At 41.0% G+C, this 22578-nt stretch overlaps 2 protein-coding genes, 1 long non-coding RNA gene and 1 pseudogene across 3 annotated transcripts in view; 2 read left to right on the forward strand and 2 right to left on the reverse strand.

Annotated features, from left to right (window-relative positions):
* Window positions 1-2480: 2480 nt before the first annotated feature.
* Window positions 2481-11345, forward strand: LOC120553089 (NXPE family member 3-like). The gene is made up of 7 exons (XM_039791170.1): window positions 2481-2580; window positions 4039-4180; window positions 6506-6952; window positions 7646-7941; window positions 8904-8974; window positions 9827-10030; window positions 10107-11345. Exons 2-7 carry the CDS (start codon window positions 4085-4087, stop codon window positions 10658-10660), a joined length of 1668 nt encoding a protein of 555 aa, XP_039647104.1. The 5' UTR covers window positions 2481-2580; window positions 4039-4084; the 3' UTR covers window positions 10661-11345.
* A 389-nt stretch (window positions 11346-11734) lies between these two features.
* LOC120553088 (NXPE family member 3-like) overlaps window positions 11735-22578 on the forward strand; it is a 34766-nt gene continuing 23922 nt past the window's right edge. The window contains exons 1-2 of the mRNA XM_039791166.1: window positions 11735-12136; window positions 13098-13154. The gene's annotated coding sequence lies outside the window, so the exon portion shown is untranslated. The remainder of the gene's footprint in view (window positions 12137-13097; window positions 13155-22578) is intronic.
* On the reverse strand, window positions 15506-18448 carry LOC120553092 (annotated as a pseudogene).
* On the reverse strand, window positions 21861-22504 carry LOC120553093. Its single transcript, XR_005638095.1, has 3 exons — window positions 22346-22504; window positions 22064-22138; window positions 21861-21879 (listed from the first exon to the last, which is right to left on the reverse strand). It is a non-coding gene; the product is annotated as an uncharacterized LOC120553093 (long non-coding RNA).

The following is a 22578-nucleotide window of genomic DNA, read 5'->3' on the forward strand; positions in this document are numbered from 1 at the left end:
AGACAATGGTGTAGAGTGAATGTTGAAATGAGTGACTGCAAAATCACTTGATGAAAAGATGAGAAAAAAGAATTTGATAAATATTCCAGCCGTGGAACAAACATAGCTCTGAAAAAAAGGTGAAAAATTGTACATATTTTTTTAAATGACACAAAGACACAAGAAACCATAAGGTGCTTTGAAAAAAAAAAACTCTCTTTCTACAAATTCACGAAATAAAAAAAATATTTTAATAAAGAATATAAAGGCTTAATTTAAAGTCAATAAAAAGTATGAAATCAAACTTGAGTTTGATCAAAGCTTGGGAAATCGCACATACAACAGTTCTTTACCAAATACAAACTAATGAAACTGCTGCACCAATTGATTTTCCTACTGATTCCTTACTGAGATGTCTACCACAAAAGGCAACCTTGTAAAGTGCAGAATTGGAACCAAATGCAAGTAAAAGCTAACATTATGACTCCAAAAACAGTGTATCTCTGCTTTCCAGCCTTGGCAGTACACCACTCCGTACTCCGAGAGCCTTCATTTGAAGAAGGCCTTTGGCTCAAGGGAAATAGCCCAGATCTGTCGAGTAATAACTCAGCTACTGCAGAGATCCTTTCATACCGTTCCACATTTACAAGCAGGATGTAGACCAGACTCAGCTGAAAAAAGTCCTATGCTATGCAGTGATTTGGGTGTTTTTGTAGGGGAAGTGTGTGAGGGAGAGTTTTAGTTAATGCCTGGTCTATATCAATGACGTTTAATTTCCAGGATTGTTCAGGTAGCGCCAGAAATTCCGCCGGATGTCCCTCACTTCGGCTGGATGTCCGTCACCTTCCTCTTCCTTTGTGTTGGCGTTCTAAACTCCGGTGGATTTCTAAGGACTATGGTTAACTGCTCCTCAAATCTCTGCAGGGTAAATGCAGAAAGCTAGCTAGTCTATCTGTCCAATCTGAGTTTTCTGTTGCACGACTAAAACAACTTTTGAGCGTAAACATGTTCCACCAAAACAAGTTCCATCCCGAGGCTATTTTGCAGAGGCACCGTGGCTCCGTCCGGTTCTTAGCACCGCCCAAGATGATTGTGATTGGTTTAAAGAAATGCCAATTAACCAGAGCACATTTATCTCCCATCCTGGAATGTTGTGTGGACTATCCAGAACCTCCTCCGCAGCGCTATGGAGGAAGGTCTGGCAATGCTAGACTAGTGAACACCCTAATTAGCTGGAAGCCAAAAACTGATGCCTGGTCAGTGGTCATCAGTGTCAGATACCGACGCACAAGGCACCCTTTAGCATCTGCATGGGACACACCGGGCATAGCAGCAGCTCGACCACAGAGCTGTAAGATGACGTAGTATTAAGAGAGACAATGGTAGCGAGTAGTATGAAAGGCCAAAAATCTGTGTAAACAGGCAGGTTGGGGTGCTGCATGGGTCAAACAACACAGGACTTTCACCCAGGAGGCCACGGTTCTTGTCCCATTCTTGTCCCGCTGTCGCTTAAACGTATATTCTTTAACATTAACCCCACCCACAATCTTGCCCTAACCCTGACAGGGTGGTTTTACCCTGCATGTTGAAAAATGACGCCAAGGGTTCCTGACCCAGAGTGTAAAAAAAAATTAATTGCGAGGCTTTAATTGGAATTGGATTGTAAAAGTGTGTTTAATCAATGCATTCTAATGAGCGGGTTCATATGATATCCTACAAAATTACGGCAACAGCCGGCAGGTCACGTGACAGTTAAGTTTAGTGGTCTTTACAGTTAAATTTAGCCGAGAAAAGGTTACTGTAAGCCGTGTACCGCCACCGTGAGGTGCCTGTCCTTTCAGGGGCCGTGGCAGTTGACATGGTCCCCTTAATATAGTAATCCCAGGACAACACAACACATATTTCCTGGGTGAAAGTCTTGTGTTTTCCCCAGGACATGAACTCCACTCCCCGGTCTTATACAGCAGCAGTCAATATGGTGCATACAGCAATAAATACGTGGAATACATACCAATTACAGTGCTTTTCATAGCTAGGCTATTCTGTATGGGTTAGGGTTGAATTATTTTTTTTGTAATTATGACATATACATAAAAAATACACATATAGCAATGTGTGATGTACTCACTTTATCACTTTATTTCTTAGTTTGATTTGTTTTAATTTGGACATTTTAAATCTTCTATACTTACACATGCGAGTGACAGACAGCTTAAAAAGCATGGGCATAAATTTCATTAAAAAAGATGGGAGGGACAATAATCATAACATTTCTTAAGAGCAGTTATTGAAGGGGTCTGTGTTCGGCTAACATAAAGGGAGAAAACCAAGCATTGGACCAAACCACTGTGAGGCAACGGAGGGGTGACTTAAATTGTTTCTAAACTTAAAACGCATTTTTTGCACCGTTTGCGCTCTTATTGTATATAATACACAGCGTGGTTTAAATTATATTTCTAGGGTGGGGGGGGGGGAGGGACAACTCTCAGTTGGGTCATTATCTACAAGCCAAGCAAACAGAGCAAAGTTTCCTGCCAAGCAGCAAGATAGAAGTGCAGGTTCATCATTTTGATAACCGTGTTCTCTTCAAATTAATCTGAGGTAAGACACATGATACGCTTAAATAAAATAAATTTATTTTATCATGTAAACTAAATATTGTCTATAACCATTCTAATATGTACAATACGAGTAGTGTGTATACCTTTGAGGTACTTGTATTTTACTTTTACTGCTTCCATTTTATGCTACTTTCTACTTCTGCTCCACTACATTTCAGAGGGAAATATTGTACTTTGTCTCCATTACATACTTACTTCATCAGATGAACCTGTAACCTCAGTAGACTGGACTGGATTTGCTTACATCTGGCAAACATTCATGTGGTTTGGATTAAAGCACTCCCGGAGAATGGGCGCCTAGGTAGCTCAGTCGGTAGAGCGCACACCCACATGTAGAGGTAGAGGTTAATTGGCCCATGGTTCGGGTCCGACCTGTGGTGATTTCCTACATATCTTCCCCCTCTCTCGCCCCTTTCATATCTAAGCTTGTGTCTTATGTCTTAGTGGTTAAAGGCGGAAATGCCCAAAAAAGAATCTTAAATAACACTCCCGGGGAACGACACACGTTTCCTGGGTGAAAGCATTGTGTTTTACCCGGGACTGGTCTCACATAGCCAGACCTACCTCCACAGCGCTGCGGAGGAAGGTCTGGCTAGTCCCAACATTCCCGGGATGGGAGAAAAACGTATTCTGATTTATTGGCATTTCTATAAACCTCAGTTCCAATTTTTGCCTTTTTGGCGACGAGGATTCCTTCTCCTGTGGCTCGCCATAAGTATGATCCTCGATTATGAATTAAAGTGCAGCGCAGCCTTTCAAATTTGAAAGGCTGTGAACGAAAACACGTTGTGGATTCGCGAGACAGGTAGGCAAGTGCTTTAATTCCCTCTCAGCGATTATAGTTTTTCAAAATTGCGACGTGGAAGCCTCCTTGGACTTGCCCGTCCAATGTAAATGCACATACGAAATTCTTCGCTAACGAGGATAAGTCAGATCATTGGTCATTTTACACCAATGAGGACATATTTATGAATGAAGACATTGATTTTAGCTAATAAAATACTTTAAACACTACACAGTGTACTTTTAACTTTCAGACTTTTTCCTTTTCTCCATGCACCTTGGAAGTACAGTAGGTGAAGTTGTACTGGATTTTGCTACTCTTCTGTAATGAAGCTGCAACTTGTTGTGAGTGTAATTTTGCAAAGTCTGGTGTGGGTTGCAAAATACTGCAGGGTCCAAATGTATTCAAATATTTGCATGATGTTGCAAAGTGTACATTATGAGGTCACTTGGGAAAGAATCATGTTAAGCTAGAGAGAGAGGCTGCTATCTTTGGTTGTGGCCTTGGGTAATGGCTGATCAATCAAGGGAATTTCCTGGGTGACTGGATTTAGTTTAGTCCTAATATTAAAAGGATTTCACAATTGAGTTTCAGCATGCAATATTCTTAAATCAGGTAACCCTTTTGTGTTTTGTTTTTATTTTTTAAATCCAGTACCAGAGGAAGTGGTCACTGTGCTATGCTGCAGCCATAGACCACCATGAATACCAGAGCTTGTATCAGAAGGGAATACAGTGTCATCTTTCTGGCTGTGGCTGTCTCCATCTGTGTCTTATATAAAGTGGACATTCTGGGGGTAAGGACTTTGTTTTAGTGGGACTGTTTGAAGTAGAGATTGACCAATGTTTTTTTTTTTTTTTTTTTTTAGGACTGATACCGATTATTCAAAGTTAATAAAACCGATTGATATTTGGAACCGATATATGCATTTACAGTGAAAATGAAATTCTTTAAGTCAAAATTAAGATTTTGGAATGTAACATACTCCAACACAAAATGTTTAAATGCTTTAAAGGTCCCATGGCATGAAAATTTCACTTTATGAGGTTTTTTAACATTAATATGAGTTCCCCCAGCCTGTCTATGGTCCCCCAGTGGCTAGAAATGGTGATAGGTGTAAACCGAGCCCTGGGTATCCTGCTCTGCCTTTGAGAAAATGAAAGCTCAGATGAGCCATTTTGGAATCTGCTTGTTATGAGGTCATAAGGAGCAAGGTTACCTCCCCTTTCTCTGCTTTGCCCGCCCAGAGAATTTGGCCCACCCATGAGAGAGAGACATCATGGCTTTCAAATGAGAAAAGTGGCAGTTGGTCAAGGCCACACCCCCACCATCCACCTTGCCCCCCCCCTCTCTCCTCCTCAATAGCTACAGACACAGAAATGGTACATCCTAAGGAAAGCTCATTGTGGGACTGGCTCTAGTGGCTGTAATTCTGCACCAAAGCTGAATTTCGGGAAAGAGACTTCAGATACAGTATTAGGGGACCACTAAGGTCTATATAAAAGAGACTTCAGATACAGTATTAGGGGACCACTAAGGTCTATATAAAAGAGACTTCAGATACAGTATTAGGGGACCACTAAGGTCTATATAAAAGCATCCAAAGAGCACCATGTCATGGGACCTTAAAGCGATTATGCAATAAATTAGAAACTTTCATAATACACAGTAACCGTCAGATAGTGCTGTGGGCGGGACATTAAGTCAGACTCAGTGGTGAGTGAAACAGAAGCAGAGGGACAGACACGGAGCCAAAGTAGAACACTTCTTAATTAATTAACTTTATCGGTTATCAGGCAAATAAAAGCTGATACAGAAAATCAGCAAACTGACAAAAAAAACGCCTGATAATCGGCCAAGCTGATAATCGGCCAAGCTGATAATCGGTCTATCTCTAGCTTGAAGGGTCGACCCTATTTGAAATGTTTAATATTAGTCCGGTTTCAGGATATTGTTTTCCAGTGCAATGTGGCTCAGCAGCAGTAATGTTCTTCATTGCAAATAAATGCAGTTAAATAGTATTTTCCCTCTCAATCCTGCAACTTGACTTGCTGACAGCAGCAGCTCCTCTAGTCAAAGAATAAGGCTGGCGATATTCTATACTTTTGACAAAAACCATCAAAATGTGTTGATGTTCGTTTTTACTGAAGACATACAGTAAATCTCAACAAATCACATATGTATAACCAAGAGATGCCCCAAAACAGTTGGGCGCTTACGGGATGACTATGCTCCAGATGGACAGGCCTTGCGTGGCAGTTCCATGTTAATGTGTGCGTAACTGGGCGAATTAGAGGTAAATTGTAAAACGCTTTGTCCAGTAAGGTAGATAAGCACTATATAAATGCAGTCAATTTACCATGAGAGTCACTGATGTTTTGTGCCTCTGTGTGGTTTAATCTAATTTGTATAGTGTCAAAATTCTATGCATCTTTCAGCCGTTAAAATCTTCCTCTGTAATGTCAAACCATCAGGTGTGAACCAGCTTCTATAGTGCTTCTGGGCCACGTAACATATCATAACATGAATCCCAGGATGCACTAGGGGTGTTGAAATTAATCATTGCATCGATGCATCGCGGTGCTGACCTAGACGATTCTGCATCGATGCAGTGACTGACCATAATTGATTATTGCCTACTCATGTTACTTGTTATTTTCCGGTCGCTGCTTCTCTCTGTTTTTACCTTTTTTGCCTTTTGTATGCTGTGTTCAGACTTTGCTACATTCCGGAAGTGTCTTTTTTAAAAGCAGATACAATAATATCTGAAATTGTTGATGAAAACCATTGTGATATGGATTTGAATCATTGACAGGATAATCGTAATCGAATCGTGACACTAGTGAAGTTTCACACCCCTAGAATGCACACCAACAAGCCTTTGAATTTGAATTCAAGATTTGGGGAAGTGCCACAGGGAAAGTTTGGGAAAGGCAGAAATTCCTGCAACTAACAGATCAACAGTTCTTATTAACCCCCTCCCCCCCAAAAAAAAAATAATTCGTTTTGTGCTTTCGGACAAATCTTCCTTCTTGGCCCTTTTGCTTCATTTAGTTAATTTGCTTTCAGTGCATTTGATGGATGCATCTTTGTCACTATCTCTCTCTCGACCCCCTGCCAGATTCTGCATAAAGTGAACTCCGCCACCATCAATGTCCCGAGAGTTTCCACTGTCCCTGACGTGCATCGCAGCTTCTGCGCCTTCCAGCCACTGTCCCCTAACGACGCTCTGGAGGAACGCCTCCTACTGGACTCCATTGCTTGGCCTAAAACTCCACTATTGCCAGCTCCTCTTTCCCTGGAGAAGACCAGTGATCCAGCTCACAGCTCCTTCACCATTCTCCCAAGGAGGGGAAGAGGACAGTGGCACGTAGGGGATCAGCTGGAGGTTAGGATCAATATGTCTGATTTCCAGGGCCGTCCCAAGAAGTCTGGAGGGGACTTCTTACTCGCCCGACTGCACAACCAGAAGCTTGGTGCAGGTGTGGTTGGGCAAGTGATGGATCATCTGAATGGCAGCTACTCTGCTGTATTCCCTTTACCCTGGGAAGGAGACGCAGAGGTTGAGGTAATGCTAAAAACTTTCATTTTAAATGTGGTTATATTGTAGGCATATTTAATATTTATTCTTTATTTTATCTTTAACTATGGACTGTAAAAATAATGGACGCAGCATCGGTGGCATCACCCATTGGTTTATGAACTGCCGTTTTAAAGTCAGGAGTTTTTGGCCGTTGCCGTTTGGGATTTTGGAGCCAGAAGTGACCATATTTGGACAAAAGGGCGGAGCTGGGGAGGGTTAACTGTTGAACACAAAAATGTGAGGTATATAAATTAGCTGGATACATGGTTAAACGTATTTGGCTCACCAGTGTATCGCCATGTGTACTTTATCCATAGCAATCCCACCAATCGGTCCCAAAACGTCCCAGTTAGAGAGGAAATGTTGTAAACATATTCTGTGTAAAACTTTACAATCATTCATTCAAAGAACCAAGCAGGCCTGCCTTTTTGCAAAGTTTCTTCAAAACTTGACATTTTCAGCGTCTAGCTGGAAGTTTGTTGTTGTTTCCCACTCGCCTATTAACTTTCACTTCTAGCACGGCATATGTGCAGTTTGTAATAACTATGGCAGCTTTCCACTTAAAATTCTTAGACCTTCTGGAAACAGTGGGACTTTTCATTTCAGACAAAAGCAGGGTCTCATTTCCAGCCACCAACAGTAGATTTTTAGTAAAACTCTGGTTCTCTATTCAATCAGGTGACGCTGGTTCACTCTAGTGAAGCTGTCACAGTGCTGAACAGGCTGACCAGCGAACAGCCTGACAGGATTTACTTCCAGAGCCTCTTCCGCTCAGCCTCATTCTCTGAAACTACAATCTGTAACGTCTGCCTACGTCCAACAAAGCAGCCACTGTGCAACTACACTGACCTCCGAACAGGCGAGCCTTGGTTTTGCTACAAGCCAAAGAAGCTGAGCTGTGATGCCAGGATCAACCACGCAATGGGAAAATACAAACAAAACCTCAGGGCCAACGAGAAGAAGCTCTTTCAAAGGTGAGGGAGCTGAGACACAGGACTGACATTGAAGTTTTTATGGTACGTGTACCCTGCCAAGAGTCATTTCCATGCTGCCCATTCATTGTCTATGTGAGCAGCCGCGCAATGCATTCTGGTAGCATTGCGGCGACTTTAGAGAAGCGGGGCGTCGAATTGCCCGCTCCTCATTTGCATTAAGTTTTTTATTTTATTTATTTATGCAAATCAGGGACGTCCAGCTCAGCTCACCGCTTCTCAAAAACTCACGGAAATCTTTTTAGTTGACCTTTCAGCAACTGCATAGCTTATAATTATAGAGGGTGGAGCCTGTTTTCTTTGCTTGTCAGTGATCATTGAAGAGAATGATAACTGCTAGTGAAAAAGCCCATTAAGCTTCCAATGCTGGAAAGTGGGGCGATCCCTGCCATGAAAAAAACACCACAGTGGACACGTTCCATTAGTGCTCCACAACTCTTTAGGGGGCATATCTGCCTCTTTAGCTTCTAAATGCTCCACTGTGTTCACCTGCTAGTTGCTTACTTTGTCTGTCTGCTGTTTGGTGGTAGATAGTGCACAATTGTTAAATCAGAGCTTATTTGATAAAAACAGCTACCTGCTGCTTCTAGCGGGGAGACTCGACCAAAACAGTCAAGTTGCCGGCCGTAAACTAAAACGATGAGATGAAAGATGCTACAGCACTCTATAAAGCTGAGAGGAACTGCAAAGTCAGGTGATCATTATCTGCGGATTCCTCACTGCGAGTGACACATTACACATGGTCTTTGAACCCATTGCTTAAATGAAAAATATTAATAAGTGCAGCTTTAACTTACAAAATGTATTTTTCTACAGAGTTTTGTGAATTTTGGTTTGACCTTCATGACATGATTTCAAATGTTTGTCTTCCTTTCTTGTCTGTATGTTGTTAATGTTGTAGTGTGTGTATAAGAGATATTTTATTATTGTGTGCTCTTCTTCAGTGGTGTCAACTTGAAAGTCTACCTACAGGCTTCAGGACCAGCCAATGTCACTGTGTTGCCAAAAAAGAAAGGTACAGTTTTACTACTGCCATTACTAAAGAATGTGCTATAAACAATGAAAGTAAAACGTGGAAAAAGTGTACCAATTTTCATGTAGAGGATTCTTTTTGACTAATCCAGTTAATTTTTTTCCGACAGATCTCTAAAAGTAATTCTCCACAAATAATCATGCAAAAGCACCACTTTAAATCTTATCATTAGCCTAGCAGATATATACTCATAAAAAAGCATTAAAAAATGACTAATGAATTTGAGGAAACGGTGTGTGTCCCTTGTCAGCATCATTTCAAAGCTTCCCATTCATTTCTATGGGAGCAGCCGTGCAATGCATTCTATAGCGTCACAGGGACTTTGGAAAAGCTGGGTGTCGAGTTGATGGCTCCTCATTTGCATAAATTTGAATCCAGCCAACTTTATGCAAATGAGGAGCGCCTCTCAAAAGCTGTCGGAACTCTTTTAAACTGACCTTTGTCGATCTGAAACACGTTTCAGTGAACTATTTCCGTAAAATAAAAGATCGTATTCCATTTTGAAATCCGGGAGCAGACAGCCCACATGGCGCGTTCGTCCAATCAGCTGCAGCCATCGCGGTTGTAGGAGGGTGTAGACTGTTTCCTTTGCAGTCAGTGGTCATTGAAGAGAAACTGGTGGAAAGCCCACTAGTGTGCAATGCTGGGTAGCTGGGTGATCTCATCCGTATATGGACACGTACTGTAAGTCGAAGACAAGATCGACTGATTAGTCTCTCAGGAATAAGGATAGTCCGTAAATGCTCGTACAATCACTTTCTACCTTGGTTTTGGTCTTTTCATTGGATTTGTCGATAACAAAAAACCTACCCTTACCCTTTAACTTCCTCTCAGGCCAATCAGAGGTGAAGAGCAGCAGTGTGAAGTCTGGACCCTCTGGCTATTACTACCAGGGTGTGTGGCGAGCACTAGGTGGCACCACAATTCGCCAATTTAACAACTCCACCATCAGTCAGTGTCTGAAAGGCAAGGAGGTCCACATGTATGGAGACTCCACCATCAGGCAGTGGTTTGAATACCTCAACGCAGCACTGCCAGGTAACTGATTCACAGGGATTTCTGGCTGATTTTGTTGACACTGAATTTGAATCTGTTCCCTCTGTAATACGTTTAGATCTTAAAGAGTTTAACCTGCACAGCCTGAAGCAAGTTGGACCTTTCATGGCCTTGGACTATGCAAACAACATCTTGGTGACGTTCCGCTGCCACGGTCCTCCTATCCGTTTTCCCAAAGTCCCAACCAGCGAGCTTCGCTACATTGCCAATGAAATTGATGGCTTAACCGGAGGCACCAATACTGTCGTAGTTTTCAGCATCTGGTCTCATTTCAGCACTTTTCCCATGGAGGTCTACATCCGGCGGCTACAGAGCATCCGCAGGGCGGTGGTGCGGCTGCTGGACAGGGCTCCAGGCACGGTGGTCATCATCCGGACCGCCAACCCCAAAGCCTTGATGCTTTATGAGACAATAACCAACAGCGACTGGTACTCGCTGCAGCGTGATAAGGTGCTCAGAGCCGTGTTCAAAGGACTGAAAGTTCATCTGATCGATGCCTGGGAGATGGTTCTTGCCCATCACCTGCCGCACAGCCTCCACCCACAACCTCCCATTATTAAGACTATGATGGACCTTCTCTTGTCCTACATATGCCCTAAAAACGGTGGCTAGATGTGTGTTTATTGTAGTTCCAAGCCATATTAGGGTTGGGTATTACAAATAACCACTGCTGAATGATCACAATTAACACATACTGTACAACCTCATTACTTGCCCCATGTGTTGGGATTGTCAAGCAGCATTTCAGGAAATGCAGAAAACATTGTGTACTTTTTTTTTGTACAAAAACAAAGATGGACTTTTCTTTGCTGGGCACAGTGACTTTCTGAATGACTCCGGGATGGTTTATACACGAGATACTGTTGTTATCCAGCATGGTGGGAGTTTTTTTCCATTCTATAATCAGTCAATGGAGGATAAAATTGCAAGTGGATTCACTTTTTAAGAAGCCTTAACTTAAACAGCCACATATTTATAAAAATGTCCCTCATGGGATGTTAATGGTTAATGGCTACAAAGATCAGGAACAAAGACTATTTTGATGATGTAAAAAAAGTGTATTTACATGTCAATTTTTTGTATGAAATTTAAAACTACTATTAAATAACATGTAATTTTAAGTTGCTGCTGTAATACAATTATGAATACTATATGAAATGTTAACTGAGTTATGCTTTTGATTGTGGGTTGGTGAGTAGTGGGGAAATGTTATATCCTTCCAAGTTGTTTTTTTATTTTTATATAGCCTACTGTCAGTATGGTGGAAGTAACTAATTACATTTACTCTCTAAAAGTCGCTTTTTTGTACTTGTACTTTTTGAGTATGTTTTTAAATCTGTCGTTTTACTTTTGCTTAAGTAGGCTACTTCTTATCACAAGCATCGTAGGCTACTTCACTAAATTTCAAGTTGCATCCGTTACACATGGTGAGATAGGTGTAGCCGCTGGTGTAAAAAATAAGGAATAAAAACAAGTTAGTTACTATAAAAGTTGTGTGAAAATAAGTAATTGAGGCAATTAAACTGAAATAAAAAAATGGTTTACTGAGAGATTAAGATCATTTAGTTAAATAAAACAGTAAAATAAAAGGTAAACGGTGGTGTAACCTAAATAACAAATACACAGAGTGCGCCTTTATTTTGAGATGTCTTATTTTGATTGGTTACTTTCGGTATCAGTCAGTGTCCCCTGTGGTGATTGGTTGTAGGTACGGAAGAGAACGAGTGAGTGTGGGTGCAAACCATATGTCAATGGTGCAAACAGACCGGCTTTGGTGCAAATATACTGTCTATGGTGCAAACGCATGGCGCAGGTACGACGAAAAGCAGCGACAGAGTCAAGGGGAGAGAGATACGAGCACACGGAGCGGGAGAAACTCGAACACTAGGATAGCTAGCTTGGTGAAGCTTGAAGTGAACTGACGAAGCAGTAGCGGTGGACAATTCTGCACATTTCTTGTTCATTTAGCATTTGGATATGGCAAAGGTTTGTGCGAGTGTGTCGGTGCTGCTAAGCTAACGTCACACTCGCACAACGTCGTTGAGTCGCTGGACCGGAGACGTTCCTGCTAATGAGGATTTTTGCTAAGTAAGTAAGCTTTATTTATATAGCACCTATCACAGATAAAAATCACAAAGTGCTTCACAAGCAGCGAATATAACAATTTGAAAAACATCATACAAAACATAAAACATGATAGCTCAGTCAACTGAAAGCTTGTCTGAATAGTAGTGTCTTCAGCTGTTTTTTAAAAGAAACAATAGAATCGGCCACACGCAGCGACAGGGGCAGGGCGTTCCACAATTTGGGAGCAACTGCCTGAAAAGAGCGGTCTCCCCGAGTTTTAAGGCGGGTTTTAGGAACCATTAGGAGATTTTGACCTGAGGAACGAAGAGTGCGGAAAGAAGAGTAAGGGGTCAACATGTCTCCGATATATTGAGGCGTCTGTCCATGTAGTGCTCTAAAAGTTAAAACTAAAATTTTGAAATCAATTCTGTATTTTACAGGAAGCCAGTGGAGAGTAAATAAAATCGGAGTAATGTGTGCCCTTCTGTTTGTTCCTGTTAAAAGCCTTGCTGCTGCATTTTGCACCAATTGGAGACGGCTCAGAGAAAATTTGTTAAAACAAGTAAAAAGGGAATTACAATAATCTAACCGTGAAGAAATAAAAGCATGAATGATCATCTCCATGGTTTCTTTGGGCAGTATTGTTCTCAATTTAGAGATATTTCTCAAATGATAGAAACAGTTTCTGACCAACTGTCTAGAATGACCATCCAGAGACATCGATTGGTCGAACAAAACACCAAGGTTTCTTAGACTCTTGGGGGGGGGAGATTTGAGGTTTTGTGTTCAAATGTTTTGGTACTGCCAATTCAGAGTTACACAACTTTCAAACTATTGTTTTATCAACTTTGGTCAAAATAATTTTGTGTTTTTTATTTTATATTATAACTTGTCTCCTGCTAGTTGTGCTACAGCACTTACTTAAAAAAAAAGCATATTCCTATTTCTGAAAATATTTTTGTATCTCTTTTCGTTGTTGTAGTTTGTAGACGGTGCTGAAGCACTCTTCTTGCCATATCAACACCGGAACTAAACAGAGGTATGAATTAGCACAACTTTTATGCATTTCCTTCACATCTACTGCAGTCAGATTCACTGTGTTCACTCGGGAGGAATCACTTCACGTGGGTAGGCACCATTCTCGAACATGTTAAGAGGCTAAACTTGCCCGGTTTCAGCCTCCTGGGTGCAAACCGTAGCAGGAGGATAACGCGGTGTAGGCAACACCTGTTGTTTTCGTTTTTTTTCGCTACTGATTAGAGCTGGGCAATATGTCGATATTATATGGATATCGTGATATGAGACTAGATATCGTCTTAGATTTTTGATATCGTGGTGTCTTTTCCTGGTTTTAAAGGCTGCATTACAGTAAAGTGATGTCCTTTTTTGAACTTACCAGACTGTTCTAGCTGTTCTATTATTGGCCTTTACCCACTTACGCCGCCTTCACACTGGCAGTTGAAATCAGCTCCGATACGGCTTCGAAACGGCCGGAAGTCATTCATTTTCTATGGAGATTCGCAGACCGCATGCGAATGGGTCCGAACTAGTGTTAATTTCGTCAGACGAGACTAGACTAAATATGTTCGTCAACGACCTTTTTTTCCATGACTAAGACGAGACGATGACGAGACTGCGCCAATGTCCAAAAACACTGACTAAATTAACATGCATTATTGTTGACGAAAAAAGACGAGACTAAAATGTTTTGCATAAAATAAAAACCAAGATAAAATCTCTCTTAATTTTCGTCTACAATTGTCTCTACTTTTTCATCATGAGATAGAATATTCAGCTGTTACCGAGACCCGGTGCTACGGCACCGACAGGTGCCCTAACGACCGTTATCTACCGGACCGAATAGCCTGCGCTTCTTTCTGATGCTCCTAAACGGACGTTAGAGTCAACCGAAACATCGCTGCACGGGGCGCTAGTTAACACTACACTTGGCAGCAGGTAACGTTAGCCTACCGTTAGCTAGCAGTTGGAGTAAACACAGTTAAAATGCTGACAGCTAAACGGTGTAAAGGTTTGTCTCTATTTCCAACACGAGACGTACAACAGTCTGCAGCTGCCGTTTGAAAAACAACACGTTGCGTTCACTTGAAATACGCCTCGCCAGTTTCGTGCTGCATTTATTTTATTGTAAAATGTAAAATATCCTTTCCCCATGCAGTGGTTGTTTTTGTCGTTTACTGGTGAAATAAGGAAGAGGCTCAATATTTATATGACATAGCATTTATTTTTATAACTATTTGACTGAAATGGTTATCAGAAATAATTTATTTAAAAAAAGACTAAAATGTTTTGACTAAAACTTGACTAAAATGGCGAGACTTTTAGTCGACTAAAACTTGACTAAGATACCTTGAGTTCTCTTTTGACTAAAACTAGACTAAAATGACAAGACTTTTAGTCGACTAAAACTTGTCTAACAAAAATTTTTGGCACAAGACTAAGACTAAATTAGAAATAGGTGACAAAATTAACACTAGTCCGAACCGGGTCCGAACGAGTGCGGTGCGAAAAAAATCGTGTCAGTTGGTCATCCGGATGCATTCAAAAAATTTAACTCTTGCGAAAAGCTACGGACGGTTCCTATCCGACGGAAGTTAGCGTTGCCATGGTACTGATAAACAAACCTGCTAATGCTAACTGGTTAGCTAGCAACAGACACCGAACTATTGACATTATACCGCTATATCACATTTAACCGACCTGACATGTCAACGTCCTGGGCAACTTTACTCCACGCAGCAGCCTTTCTATTTATAGCTGTATAAGAGAGGTCAGAGAGAATCGGACATTCAGGCACTTATCATTCCTTCTAGTTGTTCTGCCATTTTTGTAAATCGCTTCCGAAGCTTTTCAACGGTGTAGTACGACGTCCGCTGGGGGCGTATTGCGTATTACGGAGCTGATTTCAACTGCCAGTGTGAAGGCGGCGTTAGTCATTATATCCACATTACTGATAATTATTTATCAAAAGTCTCATTGTGTAAATATTTTGTAAAAGCACCAATAGTCAACCCTACAATTTCGTTGCTGTATCGATATTGAGGTATTTGGTCAAAAATATCGTGATATTTGATTTTCTCTTGAGGAAAAACAGGAAAACAAAACAAGCGTTCTGCAAACAAAACCATTTAATGAATATGTATTTAATACTCAAGAGTTTTTCATAATCAAACTGTGCACTATATGTGGACTTTCATTTATTAATTCTATCAAAATCCTCAGCAAATGTACACCAAAAATAACACAGTAAAATAATAAGTTTTAAAAATATAGATTTTTATGAAGTTCAGATGTTTGGTTGATTAATGTAGCAACCATTTGTAAGAATACAAGACTTTTAGGGATGCCTGTAAATCAAATAATGGGCGTCCATCAGTTTTCATTTGAATGTTTTTGTTATTTAAGGGACACCTCAATGGTGACCTCAGACTCCTGGCATAAAGAAATTAGGATAATATAAAGAAGAATCAATCTCCTAAGGCAGAAACAATCTGGAAGTGTTAGTACCACCAGTATCTAAAACAAAAAACAAATTGATTTGCATATTTAAGAAACAAGTCATTTTTGAAATGGCTAAAATGTAATGCTGTGTTACAACAAAAGCTAGTAATGTGGCTCCTCTCAGACAGACTTGATCATCATTCTGGTGGCCTTCAAGGAGTAAGGCGCAGGATTCTTCCAGGTATGCCAGTAGAGGCCTGACGCCCAGCCAATGTGATCACCTGCAGGATGCCAGTCGCCGTTCAGACTGGCAGAGCCGCAGCGGCTGTACCACCAACCGCCGCCGTCTGAATTGGCACATTTCGTTTCAGCGATGTCACCAAAGATGCACGGGGAGCAGCCGTCATTGTCGCGATCGGTGGTGCTGAAGCCGTAGCCATTCTGGTCGATGCCCGAATAGGCACCACGGATGGCATCACCTTTGGACAAAATTGGAAACCTTTTTAAGGAAGTTTAGAATGTAGAATTCAGCGTGTCTTTCAAATGTAACGTTTGCCGAACAGTGGCCACTGCGACCACAGGTGGCAGTTACAAGATGATGGCACCTTGAATTTTCCTTCCTTTTTAAACGAGTCAACAAGTCAGTGAGCCTATTAGGGCTGCATGACATGAGGAAAATATCTAATTGCGATTATTTTGACTGATATTACGACATGATTCACGATATTGGAGGGAGTGATCCTTTTTGTATCATTATTCTCATTTTCAATGAAAAATATAAGAATGATTATAGTGTGATTTATGCGAGGCTCTGTACCAAACAGCACCACAATACTTAATTCAGAATGGTTTGACACATATTTTGCCTTTTAAACAAAATATCCGTGTGTGTCCCCTGTAGGGCTGTGCTCGATTAAAGAAATTCTTAGTCGACTAACACTCATTCAATAGTATCGACTAATCGATAGTTGATTTAATCGACAGATCTGTAAATCTGAGTTTCTCCACAAAGAGTCATGCAAAAGCACCACTTGAATTCTTGTGTTTACCAGAGATGTGCTCGTACGTTTCTTGGAAATGTCATTCAGCATGAAAAAAGCATCAAACATGACTAATCGACTAAAGAAATCTAAGTTGACTAAGACCAAAACGACCGATTAGTCGACTAATCGACTAAGAGGGAGCATCCCTAGTCCCCTGGGATTTGAATATTGCACTAGGCCATATTGCAATTAATTGTGCATCCCTAGAGCTTATTCAGTAATGTCAGTTATACAGATATATCTGGCTTAAGTTTGCCAACATTAGCTAACGTTAGCTAACATAAGCTACTGGTCATACCAGACCAAGGCTGTGTCTCAAATCGTGGACTTCTGTACAGTACACTTGCTATTTTGAGTACATACTGTGTTCACACTGACGAAGTACCCAGATGTTGCATTCAAAGCGGTCAAAACGTTGAGTGTGGAACGCTGGACACTTTTCACTCTCACATTTTTGCTATGGAGCGGAAGCTACAGGACCACCAACGTATTTTCAAATGTGAAAATGGCGGGCGAGGATGCTGCAGTGGTTAACGCCAAACTACTGTATACTAATGTAATTTATACAGTTTTTTTTTTTTAATAGCTACCAACCATACTGAAGTCAGATAGTGAGAAAACAAGCGGGTATATATTTTGGCAGGCAGCAAAAGGTGGCAGTAATGCTCCTCTTTACCATTAAAAAAAGAAGTAATTTCATCGGCCGTGCGTAATTTGAGACACTACCCTGTCGAAATTTACACACTATACAAGTGAGTACATAGTGTACACAGTGTACTACATGTGAGTGTATCCAAATTGAGACATGGCAAAAGTAAGGCTGTAGTAAAACCCTGAGTGCAGTACATTAAGGTGTATTTTTCTTAATTATGGAATGGATTTTTTATTTGAAAGAAGAGAACTTTTTTTGAAAAGTTGTATTGTCTCGCTTTAAAGCTCCAATGTGTAGCATTTTATTATTTGTAGCTCAACACATCGTTGACCTAGACACATTACAAATGTGTTCATTCCTGAGGAGACTGTCAGCCTCTCGCTGCTCCACACTTATGTATCAAAGCTGGATTTGAAGCTGCTGGATGCTTCACACCAAAATACAGAAAGAGGGCACTGTTGTTTGACAAAAAACAGAGCTTAGACAGAGTGTGTGCTGAAAGCAGATGGTGGAAGAAGTGAAAGTCTAAGGGAAAATCAGTTTCACAGTGTCTGAAGGAGCAAAGATCTGCAAAGTGAAGCACCAATTTGATGTCTTAATCATAAGCAATAACCACCTTTTAATGTGTACACCAGGAGTAGTAGTTGCCAAGGTAACAACAATGAACAATAAAACTTCCATCATTTTGTTGTGCTAACAGACTTGATGTTCTGTTAGAAATTTCTGCACTAAGCAGTTTTCATCTACATTTATTAAAATGAAGTAAAAATAGAGTGGCCTAATGTATTCAAAGCAGCATAAATGAAAGTAAAACAAATGGAATAACATTTGTTGGTCCTCTTAAAAAGCAGAAAGAAAAGATGGACGGTGAGAAAAAGCTTAAAAGCAGCCGTTTAGAAAAGCCTGCAGTACCTGCATTTCCTTGGTATTTCCCAACATGGAGTTTAAAAGCTGCTTTTCATTGCCCAATCTGAAGTGTCTGTACTCGGCGAAAGCAGTGCCCTCTTCGTGGTCCCACAGGTCGACCCTCATGGTCCACTTCTTGGTCTTGGTCAGAGAGAAAAGCTTCTTCAGACCGAGCCAGTGGTCCTCTGATGGAATCAACAGAGCACAAGCACAGGATTTAGGTATTTGTGATTTTTTTTGCCTTGAGTTACTGAGTGAGTATTGAGTTGTTAGTTTGAGTCACTGCTGCAGGATGCAGGCCTTTAGGTCACCTGCAGAGTCGGGCAAGAACTCTGGGACAGCTGAAAGTTTAGGCTTGCTTTTATCTCACACAATGCTTTCCTCCAAGAGTAGTTGGCACCACAGGCTGATTTGCATACATTTTTGTGTGGTAGAAAATGTGCATATTACCCTCAGAGTGTATATTAATTTAGTTCTAAAGCTGCTTTTTGTCAGCCATTCTCGAGGAGAGCATGTGGCAAAAGGAACGTTTTTGGAGTTGAGAAGCGCCATGAAGTGAGACGACAGCCAGCAGGCGCCTGCCGGGGCCACTAGCTCGTCGCTTGGCCAGTCCTGCTCAGAGACCCCGCTGTAAGCTGGAGGTCTCTCAGACCGGTCTCATAAATAAGAGGCTGTTATTTCGCCTTTGACGGTTCGTTTGTTTAAATATCACAACATCTGTCTATCATAAGATTAACGGGAACCTGTGGTTAACTGTCTTTTTGGAGTTAAACTCTGGACACATACTCACACACACGGTCACAGCGCAGCAGGCAGAGGCTGGGGAGAGAGAGATACCCGTTTCTCTTCGGGGGAGTTGTTTAAAGGTCCCATGGCATGAAAATTTCACTTTTATGAGGTTTTTAAACATTGATAGGAGTTCCCCCAGCCTGCCTATAGTCCCACAGTAGCTAGAAATGGTGATAGGTGTAAACCGAGCCCTGGGTATCCTGCTCTGCCTTTGAGAAAATGAAAGCTCAGATGGGCCGATCTGGAATCTTCTCCTTATGAGGTCATAAGGAGCAAGGTTACCTCCCCTTTCTCTGCTTTGCCCGCCCAGAGAATTTGGCCCACCCATGAGAGAGAGGGAGAGAGAGACATCATGGCTTTCAAACGAGCAAAGTGGCAGTTGGTCAAGGCCCCCATAGCTACAGACAGAGAAATGGCACATACTAAGGCAAGCTCAAGGCTGAATTTTGGGAAAGCGACTTCAGATACAGTATTAGGGGACCACTAAGGTCTATATAAAGCATCCAAAGAGCACCATGTCATGGAACCTTTAAATTATGACAAATATGCTATATACATTAGATTTAGTATTTAGTTCATACTTTTTTTGGTGTATTTGTTTTCTGATTTTAACGCTATAAAGACCGGTGCCGTGCTTTCATTACTCCCTTACCCCTCCTATAGTCCCTATGGCCACTTGGCCAGTGTGAATGCAAATGGAAAAAAAACTTTTGGGGGACAGTAGTTAGTAGATCTGCTTTGAAGTGGATTTTTTCTATAACTACGTTCCTGTAACTACTTGGTCGGAAAGCGGCTATTGTTAAAAGCGAGATTTCCATGTATTTTTTTATCATAAGGCTGAGGTGCTATATAAATACTGGGAAAGTATCAAAACGCGCAATCTACAGAGAAATGCACACAGCCGTATTCAGAAACTGTGCCTTTAAACAACCGGTCAGGACTTCCGCACGGTTGTGATGTCACACCTATTTTATATATAGGTACAAAGTGTTGCTACAGTGTCGAGACCCCAGTGCAGATGTGGAAGACCTTGAAATGCTGACCAATCAGAGCAGACTAGGCTTTTTTGGAGGGGGGGCTTAAGAAGATGGGCACTAAAATGGAGCGTTTAGGCAGAGGGTGAATACAGGTGTGTATATATAGACAGACTGTATGAGAAACATTAAAGCATGTAAACATGTTCTAGTTGACACCCAAAATACAAGTATGAACCTCAAAATGAGCATAATATCAGACCTTTAACCCTTGTGTAGACCACCGTGCCACCGTCATCACAAATTAGATTTTAACCTCACACCCATCAACAAACACAACCAAAAGATAGAACTATTATTGATTTCAGTCATGCATATGATTTAAGTCAAATGACTTAAAACAGATAAGTACTCAAGTTTTTTTTTTTATATTTTACAACATACAGAACAAACAAATGAGTACTACATTTTAAGATTCAGTAATAGAATAGACAGGCGTAGCAACAGTAACTAAAGGACTGAGGCTTTGCAAGCGGTCACTTAAAAGCAGTTGTTTTGTACATGACATGTCAAGTGTCTGTTATTGTACCTTAAATGGGGTGCTGACTCCGTGAGGCTGGATTACATAAACACCACTGGATGCTTGTGGCATGAGAGCCTTTATCTGTGTGCAGTCTAGGGCTGCAGCTATCGATTATTTTAGTAATCGAATATTCTACCGATTATTCCATCGATTAATCGAGTAATCGGATAAGAAATACTTAGTAAGAAATACTTAGTAAACAGCAATAGTAAATATTTATTATTGCTGTTTACTAAAAAAAAGGAAACCTGTCGCTTGTATATATACAAAAGACTGGTTTCTTATTAAAAAAATGTATTGCCAAATTCCAAGACCCTTAAAAAGAAATACATTACAATAGTACATTTTTGGTGGCCCAAATGTTAATATTTTTCACCCAATTCCCCTTCTTGCCTCTGGCTCCTTGCACTGGATATGCAAAAGAGCTGTTCACTGACCAGAGGGTTTACAGCAGGGCTACTCAACTACACTGTTCTGGGGGACACATTTTCAGAAGCCTAATACACAGTAGGAGCACAGCTATATCTATGGTGAGGAGAAAGAATAAAGAATGCATGATGATGTCATTCACGTGCATATTAAGTAGCCATGCTGGGGAGGAGCCGGTTTGTCTCCGGCAGCAGCTAATTCTTCAAAGATTAGAAGCAAACTAATAAAAGTTACACTACAAACCGACAGCTTTCGTTTTAGCTTGGTAAAACATCGCTATTAGCAGAGTAGCATGTTGTAGGCTAGTTGTGTAAAACATCGCTATTAGTAAAATAGCATGCTGCAGGCTAGTTGTGTAAACAGCGCGGTGGACGAGAGCAGCAGACGTTAGCTACCTTGTGTCGGGTTGGCTCCGTGGAATGGATGAGTACACTGGAGGTTTGTTACAGAGGTGATGTAGCAGCATGTTTGCATCTTAAAATGATCCCAAACTTTCTGTCGTTTTCTCTAGCCTGTCTCTCCCTTTTAGACCCTCGCTATTTTCGTCTTCCTTCATTTGTAATATGGTCAGTCTTGTGTCCGCAGAAGCGCAAACCTCTTGTGCGCTAGTAATAATCCTCCGTGCGGAAACACAGTGAGCCGTACAACCTTAATTACATTGATTTAACGAAGCTTCGAGGCAAAGAATTTTGCTTCGAGGATTTTTTGTAATCGAATTATTCGAGTTATTCGAAGAATCGTTGCAGCCCTAGTGCAGTCTGTTCCTGAGGTTGGCACAACAAGAAAAACACATGACCAACATTAAATCTGAATATGTGGTGCCTTGTACCTCCCATAATTTGTACTATACTATTACACAACATTGTAAGTATACTGTAAGCAATAATAACATTGGCTGTACCTTCAGAAAAAAGCACCTTCTGGCGTTTCTAGAAATACAACAGAAACCGTTTTAAAGTGAGATTTTAAAATAGTTTTAAAATGAGTTCTTAAAAATACAGACAGTACAGCCAGAGCTGGAGAAGAGAGTTAATTTGTTCTGGTCTAAAACATATTAAAGAGAATAGAGGGGGAAGACATTAGAGGGATGACAGTTTGTGTAGTTTTTATTACCTTAGTCTGTTCTGTGCAGCTCAAAAGAAATGCCAAAATGAGCACACAATACCCAACCAGACTCTTCATTTTGACCTGAGTTTGAAAGTGACATGTCAGCCTTAATGGATATCTTTTAAAACATGTCATAAAGAAATCTTTTAATCAACATGCACAACAGTGTTAATTCGTTGAATGTTAAATGTGAAATCAGACATTTCAGCCTTCATTCCCTTTCACAAGACTAAGGGTAAAATACCAGTAAGAGCAAATACTAATATATTCATTCTTTCTAACACTTACCTCCTGCGTTGGATGAACCTTGAATGCCAGCTCAAATTCCACAACAGCCCTTTTTCCCACTCAATAAACTGCCACATCTCCTTAATGATGACGATGAATGTCGTCCCTTCCAGTCGTGTGGGAGCAAAGTCTGTACAACACACCCAGTGATCTAATTTCCCCTATTCAGTCCCTCCAGGATTTCGCGATGTCGCGATCGCGCCAATTCACGCGAATTCAACCAATCACCGCGA

The sequence above is a fragment of the Perca fluviatilis genome, chromosome 23, assembly GCF_010015445.1.
Source record: "Perca fluviatilis chromosome 23, GENO_Pfluv_1.0, whole genome shotgun sequence".
NCBI lineage: Eukaryota > Metazoa > Chordata > Actinopteri > Perciformes > Percidae > Perca > Perca fluviatilis.

Bases quoted from the DNA above. Each gene is read 5' to 3' on its own strand.
- LOC120553089 (XM_039791170.1), top strand. From the start codon at position 4,085: ATGAATACCAGAGCTTGTATCAGAAGGGAATACAGTGTCATCTTTCTG. The intron at 4,181-6,505 runs GTAAGGACTTTG...ACCCCCTGCCAG, and splicing joins ATAAAGTGGACATTCTGGGG to ATTCTGCATAAAGTGAACTC. The intron at 10,031-10,106 runs GTAACTGATTCA...TAATACGTTTAG, and splicing joins CCTCAACGCAGCACTGCCAG to ATCTTAAAGAGTTTAACCTG.